Source organism: Orycteropus afer, unplaced genomic scaffold, assembly GCF_000298275.1.
Source record: "Orycteropus afer afer isolate SDZICR_OR568_19922 unplaced genomic scaffold, OryAfe1.0 scaffold00100, whole genome shotgun sequence".
NCBI lineage: Eukaryota > Metazoa > Chordata > Mammalia > Tubulidentata > Orycteropodidae > Orycteropus > Orycteropus afer.
In genome coordinates, this window is record NW_006921687.1 from 9104969 (window position 1) to 9117947 (window position 12979).

A 12979-nucleotide genomic window follows, 5' to 3' on the forward strand; every position below is an offset into this window, starting at 1 on the left:
TAAACTGTGGTCAATGTCATGAGACTAAGTATATGTAAACTGTTGTATGGAAAGTGAATTTGCTCTGTAAATCTTTACCCAAATCACAATAAAAGAAAAAAAAAAGTATCCTTCAAAAAACAAAACTGTGAGAAGGCCAACATGGCTGGGACAAAGCAATAGTGAGGGAAAATGGTAGAAGTTGAGGTCAGAGATGTCACAGGGGCCAGATCATGTGAGACTTTGGCTTTTATACCAAATGAGTTGGATTCCTGGAGGACTTTGAGCTGAGAAAACTCATGGTGTGACATATTTTTAAAGTAGTGTTCTTGTTTAGCTAACTTATTTTCCTGCTGCTTCTCCATCAGTGGCTACTTGGATAAAATAGCATTGTTGTTGTTAGGTGCCATCGAAGTCAGCTCAGACTCATAGTGACCCTATATACAACAGAAGGAAACACTGCCCAGTCTTGTGGCAGCCTCCCAATCTTTGCTATACCTAAGCCCATCGTTGCAGCCACTATGTCAGTCCATCTTGTTGAGGGCCTTCCCCTTAGGCAGCTCTTCTTCAGTCATATTTTGAGTGCCTCCTGACCTGAAGTGTTCATCTTCCAGCACTATATGGAAAAATGTTTCAGCACTATTCTTATGTTTTCCAGTAATATATTAGATAGTATTTCACTGCTTTTCATAAGGTTTTCAGTGGCCAATCCTTTGAGAAGTAGATGGCCCCTTCCTTCTTCTGAGTCTGTCTTAGTCTGGAAGCACCGCTGAAACCTGCTGGTATTTGAAATACCAGTGCCATAGCCTCCAGCCTCACAGCAACACACAAGCCACAACAGTATGACAAACTGACAGATGAGTGGTGGAAAATAGCAGTGTTGTGAATAGAATTTAAGCCAAGGTTTAATAGTGGCTACCTATTTCATCATAGGCCAGCCCTGGGACCAGCGGAAGGTGGGTGTTTGTGTGCATGGAGCTTCCCCAGGGGTAGGCCACAGTAAACCAGCCCCAGGACCAGGGAAAAATGGGTGTTTGCATGCATGGAGCTACCCCGGGGGCAGATCGCAATAAGCCAGCACTGGGACCAGCGGAAGGCAGGTATTTGTGCCTGAGGGGCAGGTCAGGTAATCGAGCAGGGCAGGGGAGACCAGGAAATGAGCAGAGCAATTTGGAACAGCTAAGGGAGACAAACTTGACTGTCAGTTTGTCGTACTGTGGTAGCTTGAGTATTGCTGTGAGGCCGGAGGCTGTACCACTGGTGTTTCAAATGCCAGCAGGGTTACCCATGGTGGACAAGTTTCAGTGGAGCTTCCAGACTAAGATAGACTTGGAAGAAGGAAGAGACCATCCACTTCTCAAAGAATTGGCCAGTGATAAGGTTGGGCAATCCTACTTCTGTAGTGATACTGCCTCGGAAACCCAAGGAGGGGTCACTATGAGTCGGGGCCGACTCGACAGCACATAACAACAACAATAACAACAACCTTATCAATAGCATGAAACACAGTCTGACATATTACAGGAAAATTTTATGAATAGCCCTGAAAGGTGTGTGATATATAGTGCCAGAAGATGAGACCCTCAGGTCAGAAGGCACTCAAAATATGACTGGAGAAGAGCTGCCTCCTCAGAGTAGAGCCAACCTTAATGATGTAGATAGAGTAAAGCTTTCAGGAGACCCCTATTTGCTGATGTGGGATGTCTCAAGATGAGAAGAAACAGTTGCAAACATCCGTTAATATTCGGAACATGAAATGTACAAAGTATGAATCTAGGAAAATTGGAAGTTGTCAAAAATGAAATGGAATACATGAATATTGATATCCAAGGCATTGGTGAGCTGAAATGGATTGGTTTTGGCCATTTTGAATCAGACAACCATATGATCTACTATGCCAGAAATGACAAATGGAAGAAGAATGGCATGGCATTCATCATCACAAAGAGTGTATCAAAATCTATCCTGAAATACAATGGTGTCAGTAATAGGATAATACTCATACGCCCACAAAGAAGACCTGTTAATACTACTATTATTCAAATTTACACACCAACCACCAAAGCCAAAGATGAGGAAATTGATGATTTTTACCAATTTCTGCAGTCTAAAATTGATAAACATGCGATCAAGATGTGTTATTTATCACTGGTGATTGGAATGTAAGAGTTGGAAACAAAGAAGAATCACCAGTAGTGGGAAAATATGGCCTTGGTGAGAGAAATGATGCTGGAGATAGCATGATAGAATTTTGCAAGACCAACTACCTATTCATTGCAAATACCTTTTTTCAACAACACAAACAAAGGCTATACATGTGGACTTTTCCAGATGGAGTATACAGGAATCAGATTGACTACGTCTGTGGCAAGAGGCAATGGAGAAGCTCAATTATCTTCAGCCAAAACAAGGCCAGGAGCTGACTGTGGAACAGACCATCAACTGCTCACATGCAAGTTCACAATGAAGCTGAAGACAATTAAAACAAGTCCACAAGAGCCAAAATATGACCTTGGTTTTATCCCTCCTGAATTTAGAGACCATCTAAAGAATAGATTTGATGCATTAAACACCAGTAATCGAAAAGCAGACGAATTGTGGGATGACATCAAGAACATCATCCATGAAGAAAGCAAGAGGTCATTTAAAAGACAGGAAAGGAAGAAAAGACCAAAATGGATGTCAGAAGAGACTCTGAAACTTGCCCTTGAGTGGCTGGAGAGTAGCTAAAGCAAATGGAAGAAATGACAAGATAAAAGAGCTGAACAGAAGATTTCAAAGAGCACCTTAAGAAGACAAAGCCAATCACTAAAATGAAATATGCAAAGCCCTGGAGTTAGAAAACCAAAAGGGAAGAACACACTTGGCATTTCTCAAGCTGAAAGAACTGAGGAAAAAAAATAAGCCTTGAATTGCAGTATTGAATGATGCCATGGCCAATATGTTGAATGATGCAGGAAACAGCAAAAGAAGATGGAAGGAATACAGAGTCACTATACCAAAAAGAATTAGTAGATGATCATCCATTTCAGGAGGTGGCATATGATCAAGAACCAATGGTATTAAAGGAAGACATCAACACTGCCCTGAAGGAATTGGTGAAAAACAAGGCTCCGGGAATTGATGGAATAGCCATTGAGATGTTTCAACAAAAGAATGCCACTCTGGAGGCACTCACTCAGCTATGCCAAGAGATTTGGAAAACAGCTACCTGGCCAGCTGACTGGAAGAGGTCCATATTTGTACCCATTCCAAAGAAAGGTGATCCCACAGAATGTGGAAATTATTCAACAATATTATTGATGTCACATGCAAGTAAAATCTTACTGAAGATAAGTCATAAACAGTTGCAGCAGTATATTGACAGAAAACTTCCAGAAATACAAGCTGGATTCAGAAGGGGACGTGGAGCGAGGCACATCATAGTTGATGTCAGATGGATCTTGGGTCAAAGCAGAGAATACCAGAAAGATGTTTACTTGTGTTTTATTGACTATGCAAAGGCATTCGATTGTGAGGCTCATAACAAATTGTGGATAGCATTGAGAAGAATGGGATTTCTAGAACACTTAATTGGGTTCACGAAGAACCTGTACATAGACAAAGAGGCTGTCGTTTGAATAGAAAAAGGGGATACTGCATGGTTTAAAATCAGAAAGGGAGTGCATCAGGGTTGTATCCTTTCACCATACTTATTCAATCTGTATGCTGAGCAAATAATCCAAGAAGCTGGACTATATGAAGAAGAATGTGGCATCAGGATTGGAGGAAGGCTCATTAAAAACCTGAGATACACAGATAACACAAATTAGCTTGCTGAAAGTGAGGATGACTTGGAGCACTTACTGATAAGATTAAAGACTACAGTCTGCACTATGGATTACACCTCAGTATAAAGAAAACAATAATCCTCACTACTGGATCAATAAGCAGCATCACGATAAATGGAGAAAAGATTGAAGTTGTCAAAGACTTCATATTGCTTGGTTCTACAATCAACACCAATGCAAGCAGCAGTCAAGATATCAGACATCGTATAGCATTGAGCAAATCTGTTGCAAAAGACCTCTTTCAAGTCCTGAAGAACAAAGATATCTCCTTGAAGACTAAGATGCACCTACCAAGCCATGGTATTTTCATTTGCCTCATATGCATGTGAGAGCTGGACAGTGAATAAGGAAGATCAAAGAAGAGTTGATGCTTTTGAATTGTGATGTTGGTGAAGAATGCTGAAAGCACCATGGGCTGCTAAAAGAACTAACAAATCTGTCCTGGAAAAAGTGCACCTGGAATCCTTCTTGGAAGTGAGAATGGCCAGACTTTGTCTCACCTACTTTGGTCATGTTGCCAGAAGGGACCATTCTCTGGAGAAAGATGTCATGCTTGATAAAGTGGACGGTCAATGAAAGAGGGGAAGATCCTCAACAAGATGGACTGACACAGTGGCTGCAGCAATGGGCTCAGGTATAGTAGGGATCATGAGGCTGGCACAGGACCGGGCAGTGTTTTGTTCTCTTGTACAAAGGTTCACTATGAATCAGACCCAACTCAAGGGCACATAACAACAGCAACATTTTATCATTACTTCTGTAGTTTTTTTTTTAAAAAAAAAAAAAAAAAACCTTTTTTTCTTCTTTCTCCCTTCCATTCCCTATCTTTCCTACCTTAATAATATGAATCTCTAGCCATGGCTCTGGTAGCGTAGTGCCTAAGGCACTTGACTGCTAAACAGAAGGCTGGCGGTTCAAACCCACCAGCCACTCCTCGGAAGGAAGGTTGGGCAATCTACTTCTATAGTGATACTGCCTCAGAAACCCAAGGAGGGGTCGCTATGAGTTGGATCTGACTCAACAGCACATAACAACAACAGCCATGGCTCTAATGTGAAGAGAAAGAACAGTGTTAACCCCAGGAGAACACTGAAATGATAGCCTCAATACCTTACATTAGTGGAGTTGAAAATCTGTTTTTCTGCCAATTAAGCTTGTGGTACAGCTCTTATCCTTCACATTCTCCAGCTGATTTGGTACTTAAACGGATTCTCCAAAAGTATGAAAGGCTAAGGATAAAATTATACACGCAGGCAGGTTTTCCTTAGGAGAACGTTAGTGTTAAACTGGACAGAAGGTCTGTTTCTCACACTCCCCATTCTCTGAAGGTGCATTCTGATGGATTAGACTGTAATTGCTTTCTCTCTTTTTCCACACAGGGAAACTATGTGTCTGCAAGAGCTTATTATGAGAAAGCCTTGCAGCTGGTTCCAGAGAGCAAACTGCTGAAGGAAAATCTAGCTAAATTGGATCGTCTAGAAAAACGATTACAAGAAGTTCGAGAAAGGGATCAAACATAACAGCATTTTGACCCAGTCTTGTGGGACACTGCTAGTAGCTCTGGAAGAGGAGAAAATAATGGAAGCCCTGCATTCACATCACCAATGTCACAACCAATGAAGCTTTCCTCTTACCCCTGGTTCAAAGTGGCAGATTTTGGACACCTGCTGGTAACCCTGGTACTGAGAGACTTGCATTTCCATGAAAGAAGACAAAAAGAGCAAGCAAGGTCAAGGAAGTCTGGGAGGGAAGGAAAACAACAGCAACACATTTTACAGATTTCTTCTTGGCTTAACTCCAGATTTCCCTTCGTGTACTGCTGCGCTTTGCAACCTGGAGATCTCGTTCAATGTGTTAGTTTAGTTTTTTATGCCCCACACATATAAAAGGTTAGAGTGCTATGAAGACAGAGCATCTATTGTTCATGAGATAAGATATTTAAAAGATGATAAATTCTCTGGGGTAAGCCATTTGGGAAATTATACAAAGAGATGACTCGTTTAATTCACCAGAACCAGAAATGAGTATCTGTAGTCTTTGTAGAACCTTCCAGAATATGTGGAGAAAGGGCTATTGTTAAATGAGCACATCTAGCATTCCCCAAGGGACATTACTAGAGGCTTGTGAAAGAGTTAACTAAATCCCACTCTGATGCAAGCTTTTCCCACTGGTGAATATATATGAAAAGGGAAGCTTCTGAAATTGTGCATGGATATCCTTGCCCCTAAGGGAAAATTCAAGGAGCTTAGTTCTCTAATTCTTTAGGGAAACATTTAAAATGATTTTAATTTTATTATAAGTATTCCTAGAGTAGTGGTTCTGCTCTAAGAGTTCAGAAGTGCTTTTACATTCATACATTTTCCTGCCTCCAAATATATTGTTATTTTGGTGGAGAAAAAGAAACAGTATATTCTACAAGAGAATTATTAAAGATATAAACTGAGAGAAATGTACTACTTTATTATCTTAATGTTCAGACATGAGATTATTTTTCTGAAAAATATATTTAATCATTGAGGATTCCTTACAGTGTATCACAGAAATCTTCCTAGACCCTAACTACATGGAAAGAGAACTCAATTTATTGGTCTTCTTTGGCATAATAGGAATTCTGTACTTAGAATATGAGTGGTTGAAACCTAGAGTCCTTGGTTCTATAATTTTAATTTGGGAGATTTTATGGAGAATGTTCAAAGAATCTAAGAGGGAAAAAAAATCTAAATTCCTAATTAAAAATATATATTTATATTTATATTTAAAAGGTAGGGAAGGCAAAGTTGAACTTATAATTTGGACATCTATTTTTAGTATTATTTATTTCTTAACTTATGGAATATTTAATATATATATATATACATTTTTTCTTCCTTTTTCTTAGTAGTTTGTATATGAACTTTCAACACTGATCACATAAATCTAAATTACAAAGTAGTTCAGTTTTAACAGATCAAAAAACTAGTATAGATTAGTCCCTTGTAATTAGAGATCAGTCTTCAGTGTTTGGATGGTAGTGTATTTTGGAAGTGAAGAAATTAGAACACAGTATTCTAATTTGATCATGACTGTAATAAAAATCATCACTTGGGCTGTGCTGTTCTCAGAGCTGAGGCAGGCATCATACTGATGTGGTAGCCTGGAGTCATCTGTATTTCACTTGCTCTGGCAAATGCAGGGTCAAAAGCACCTACTTCTTTTCAACCCAGTGTCAGGAAGCATTGCCTCCCTATGTTCTTATGTTTTAGTTAAAGTGAGTCTAAAATAAGAGGAAGAAAATGTCTTTGGGAGAAGATGGAGAGGAAAATAATTTAAATGCAAAAGATTATAAAATTTGAATTAGCATGCATCTATTTGTGTGCATCCAGTAATGTACATATCACCATAATGGTCACCAGCTTCTAATTGCCTTTCCATGTAATATATCCCAAATTTATCTAAAATTTTATTTGAGGTGTTTTCTTTTCCCTAGAATTACACTTTAGTCCTTAGGGCAAGAAATTAATTACAGTTTTTATTGTTAAATTATGTCCACCCCCATCCAAATTGAAAACGGGAAGCTGTAGGCATTTATCACAGCTTTTCAGAATAATCTGTAACTCAAATTTAGGCTTAGAAAGTTAATGGAAAAGACTGAGCCCCATATTTTGAAAAACCATATGCCTTATTTGAAGTGCTGTGAAAGGTGTGAGCATTATTTGTTGAAGGAATTGAAATGATGGTTATAGCTTAACATTTTTTGAGGAAAAGGGTCACATGGTCTTCAGGCAACTTTCTCTGCCTTCGTTGGGGTGCATTATTTTCTGTCTTTCTGTTTGCATACTTAGTATCTCTGAGCATTAAAAGTAAGCACTATTTGTGGAATCAGATATTTTTGTCTTGAGGTAGTACCTTCATTAAGATGTGGCCAATGTGATAGTTTTCACAATTGAAAAGATGCCTATAAGAGAATAATTTCTATATTTTACTCGAAAGGTATTAGGTATATTTTGGAATGTTTTTCATTCTGCCCTTGTAATATGAAATAATATGTAGACCTCATCCTTATCAGAATAAAAATGGTATGCCCTGGCTTGTCGTAGAAATACATGCCAAAAAGAAAAACCTAACTAGTTGCCATGGAGTCAGTTTCAACTCAAGATGACCCCATGTTTGTCAGAGTCGAACTGTGCTCCATAGGGTTTCAATGGCTGATATTTTGGAAGTCCATCACCAGCCCTTTCTTGTAAGGGGCCTCTGGGTGGACTCAAACTTCCAACCTTTTGGTTAATGGCTGAGTGTATTAATTGAATACACCACCCAGAATCTCAGAGATGCATCCAGTTTGCCTTTAATGAAGGCCACTGAAACCATGTGAAACTGTTCACCACAGATTAGTAAGTAAACACAAGCAAGCACATGCTTACCTGGCTTACTAGGTACTCTGACCCTGTCAGACATTGTAAATTTGGAAAGAGGCTTTGATTCTGTAGGAAGGTGCTCTGGCATTGGGAGAGAGCCACATAGTAGCCATATCTAGAAGCAGAATCTTTGAGTTGGTGAGAAAATGTGAAATTATTCACTACAGATTAGTAAGCACAAGTAAGCCTGTGCTTACCTTTTTATTAGATAATCAACACTAGTGACTGGGACCCAAAAAGAGTTCATTTTATGAAGAATTTATGAAAATTCTTGACAGTGATGTTTTGGGAGCTTAAAGTATGCAATTGTTTTCAGTCTATTAAAAATATTCTGAAAACATGATTCAGTGATGTAAAATGGATGAACTAAACCAAAGATTTAACTATGTGAGGGGAAAGAAAAAATTATTTTAGGGAATCTTGAGATATATTCATTTGGGTTTGTTTCTTTTGAATCTTATCACAAAACAAAGAGGATTTTCAGCACTTTAATTCAACTCCTTATAATACTTGACAGCCCCTCACATGAAATTCTGAAATACATAGCAGGCAGTGCCCGGGTTGATGCAGGCTTTTTCCTGTGGTTGTGCAAATGCTTCTCATTACTGCTTTTCAGCCAGACTCTAAATGAGAAAACACAAACTGACCTTCAAAAACTGTAATTTCAGGGGCAATAAAAAGCAAATGTATGGTTTTCTGTGGTCTGAAATAACCCAGTTCCTCAGATTGAAGAGCTGCATTCAGCTAATGGTTGAGATCTGTTGTCTCATACACAAAGGCCCTCAACCCTGGCTGCTCTTAGAATCACCTGGGGAACTTTAGAAATCCCTGATACCCTGGCTTCCCAAAACCCAAACACACTGCCCTTGAGTCATTCCAATCACAGGGACCCTGTAGGACAGAGCAGAGCTTCCCCCCTAGGGTTTCCAAGGCTGTGAGTCTTTAAGGAAGCAGATTGCCTCATCAGTCTCTCTGCTGGCTCCCTCGGTGATTCTAATATACAGTTAGACTAGAGAACAGCTGGGAAGCTGACAACTTTGATGGGAGCTTATGACCTTTATAATAGAGAGGTTTATAATCTTTTGTAATTTTTACTTTTAAATCTAGACTAAAATGAACCAAAGAATTGTAAAGCATGATTTATATATGGCACAATTGGTTGGTTGAGGCTATTGTTCCCAAACTGACAAACAGGTGATTGGGTGAGGTGGTTTTGCACTTGTGGCAATTGGACTATGACTTGGCCTTATAGAATTCTCAGATGGAAAGGAATTGTCTTACCATTTGCATGTACCAGACAAGGTGATTTTTTTTTATGACTTGTAGAAGGTGCATACAGCATAGAGTTTATACCTAGATCTGACTCTTATTTGTGTATTCACATGTCAGCTTTTGTTAATTATTTCCTAATTGTATTTGCTAGAATCAGTTTAAAAAAAAAAAAAAACCTTCTGCTTTAATTTGTGGTGGATGTACCCCTTGTTACCCCTTAGATTAATAAACTTGGGAGCTCTGGTGGTGTAGTGCCTAAGGCATTTGACTGCTAACCAGAAGGCTGGCGGTTCAAACCCACCAGCCACTCCTCAAAAGAAAGGTTGGACAATTTACTTCTGTAGTGATATCACCTTGGAAACCCAAGGAAGGGTCGCTATGAGTTGGATCCTACTAGATGGCAGTGGGTTTGCTTTTTTTTGTTTGTTTTTGGTAGGATATTACTAATGATATTGAAAGCAAATGTAGTTATAGGTGTTTGTAATTTTTCCCTAGTTCCTAAGTCAGATACACTTTGATTTGGTTGTATGTTGGTATCTCCCAAATACAAAAAAACCTTAGAGATCTAAATGGTGTCTTCTTTTACTTTTTAAGAGAGTAAATACCTATTAAATCTTGCTTGTAGGCTGCAATGAGTAGGAAAAATGCTTACAGTGCCAAACAATAATACAGGGAAATGTTATAAGTTTGTATGATTATTCTCCAAGTTTTTAATGCAAAAGAGAAATGTGTTGAATAGTTCTTCCGAAAACATCACTTCACTCACTATTTTTGTTTTTTGTAGCCATGTAAGTTAGAGTAAATAAAATAATGGCAATCAAAGTCATGGTTTAATGTCAGTAAAATAAAATGGTACAGCAGAATTGCTGACTTTCATATCTATCAATTGGCTCATACTAAAATATTCCATTTCTATCACCAAGGATCCTTTCAGTTAAAACTTTTAGGGCATGTAACTCATAAGATCAAGACCCATCTCAATATATGGTCATTATTAGTTTGTAAGTTTAGACTACCACTTATCCAAACAGGAAAAATATGTCTACATTCAGAAATCCAGGAGTTTCTCGCCATTCTCAATGATGTATATGGTATATATTTGTATTGCATTTGGTAGTTTCTCATGTGCACAATGTCCTTTTGGAGTTGTTGGAAGAAAGCACTAGTCCAAGAGACAGGAGATCTGTGTTCTAGTTCTGATTCTGCCACTGAGGAGCCACTTGACCCTGGCAAGTTACCAAGTGTCTCAGTCATGTTTATCACCCATAAAATGACTGGTAGGTCTGTTGGTCCCATCAAGCTCTATGAGCCTCTGCAAAGGTTACTTTGAATCTGGACTGACAGCATTCTGCAGCTGAGATAACTAATAAATGTTGCCCTTTATTTTAATGATTTTTAATGCAATTACCGCAACAAAACACTGATATAAATAACCCTAACTGTGACTGAATTGCCCAATGCTTTTATTTTAACTTTTTATTGTGCTTGGGTGAAAGTTTACAGAGCATATTCATTTTCATTCAACAATTTATACGCATATTGTTTTGTGACATTGACTGCGATTCCGACAACGTAATAGCACTCTTCTTACTTCCTCCCTGTGTTCCACGTTTCCATTTGTGGTCCTTTCCTGCCCCTTCTGGCCTTCCAAGATGTTTTTGGGCACTGCCAATGCTTTGACATGACAGAGTAATTACTCCTACTTTGCAGTTTATTCCCTTACAAATTCATACAGTGATTTTGGTACTTTTCTATGGAAAAAAGATAAAGACCTTCTCCTAAGAAATTAAAATATCTGTAGAAGTCATGGCTGAATTTTATAATGTGGAAATCATTTGACTTGCTGTAATTCACACTGATCCTTCCTTTTGTTGGGGGAATAACTTGTATCACATTCTTCGCTCAAAAGTACTTTTCATTCCAATTTTGATCAGCTGTATATAAATGTACATTTTTGTTACTTTTTTTTTTTTTTTTTTTTTGCTGTGCCAGTTAGAAATATATCTCCCATAAAGTATTTTTCCCATTAAGTCTGATTATGTACACTTTGCCTAGGTCTTTCCAAAATAAAATCTATGTAAATGTCTATTTTATATAAAATATTATGAAAATAATGATGGCTGGTTTCAATCTCTTGAGCGCTCTGTGCTTAGTACCCATTGATACCACTATCACCAGTGTGAGTGTGCTTTAAAAATATAGAAGGACCATCTTCCTTTCGCTCCTCATTCATTCATTTCATTACTCTTCCATGTGTTTTCGTGTCCTTTCTTTTTTATTCTTTAGAATGACTATTTCACAACTTACCCCTCATTATGCTCAGCAAGTATCTTCACCTTTCTTCTCCGAATAAATAAAAGGCAGACAACAGGTACTCTCTCAATACCCTGAACTTCATCCTACAAACTTACCTGCACCCAATGCTATACTTTCCTCTCTCCTTTGGCCAAAGTAGAATTGCCCTGTGCTCTGAATTTTGCCTACCTGGAACTTCACTGCATCTCTTAGCCTCTCTTTTCATCTTTAACTTCTTCATTTTACTGGCTGTTATCATTTCTCACTTAGTCACCTGCTGCATTGCATGCCAATCTTGGGTTCTTCAGACCTTGGAGTTACATGAGTCAGAAGAAGCCTCCAACCTGAAGTCTAACCAACAAACTAGGGATTTGCCAGCCTTTACAACTGCATGAGCCACTTCGTTGAGATAAAATTCTCTCTCTCTCTCTCTCTCTCTGTATAAACTTCACTGGTTTTGTTTTTCTAGAGAATACAACTTAAAACACCATGGTATATTTAGTTGCCTTATATGCATGTGAAAACTGGCCAGTGAAAAAGGATGACTGAAGAACACTTGATACATTTGAATTACAGTATTGGTGAAGAATATTGAATATATCATGGATTGCTAGAAAAATGAACAAATCTGTCTTGGAAGAAGTACATCCTCCTTTTGAGGGAGGATGATAAGACTTCATCTCATGTACTTTGGACATGTTATCAGGAAAGACCAGTCCCTGGAGAAGTACATCATGTTTGGGAAAGTAGAGGGTCAGCAAAAGAGAGGAAGACCTTCAATGAGATGGACTGACACAGTGGCTGCAACAGTGGGCTCAAGCACAGCAACAATTGTGAGGACAGTGCAGGACCAGGCAGTGTTTCACTCTGTTGTGCATGTGGTCACTAGGAGTTGGAACCAACTTGACGGCATCTAACAACATTTCTATCTTGAAACAGCACACAAGTAACTACCATCAAAAACCATTTGAAAAACGCTTTAGGAGTTCTGGCAAGATGGCCGACTAGGCAGAAGGACTGCACAGACGCTCTTCAACAAAGAAAAGGGAAACCAATTAACACAGACACAGGACATAATCTTAGACCCCTGAGCCTTGAAAGGAAGGATACAAAAGTGGACTAAACCCCAACTAGCAGAAGAATTTGCGTGAAAATACCAAAAAAGGAGACACACGGAGCTGCGGTCTGGCAGCGGACTGAGTGACCTTG

At 38.7% G+C, this 12979-nt stretch overlaps 1 protein-coding gene across 1 annotated transcript in view; it reads left to right on the plus strand.

The window, feature by feature from the left end:
- The window catches only part of TMTC1 (transmembrane O-mannosyltransferase targeting cadherins 1), a 458384-nt gene extending 453055 nt beyond the window's left edge, over positions 1 to 5329 (plus strand). The window contains exon 18 of the mRNA XM_007943177.1: positions 5189 to 5329. Coding sequence (XP_007941368.1) covers positions 5189 to 5329 — 141 coding nt within the window. The remainder of the gene's footprint in view (positions 1 to 5188) is intronic.
- The last annotated feature ends 7650 nt before the right edge of the window (positions 5330 to 12979 follow it).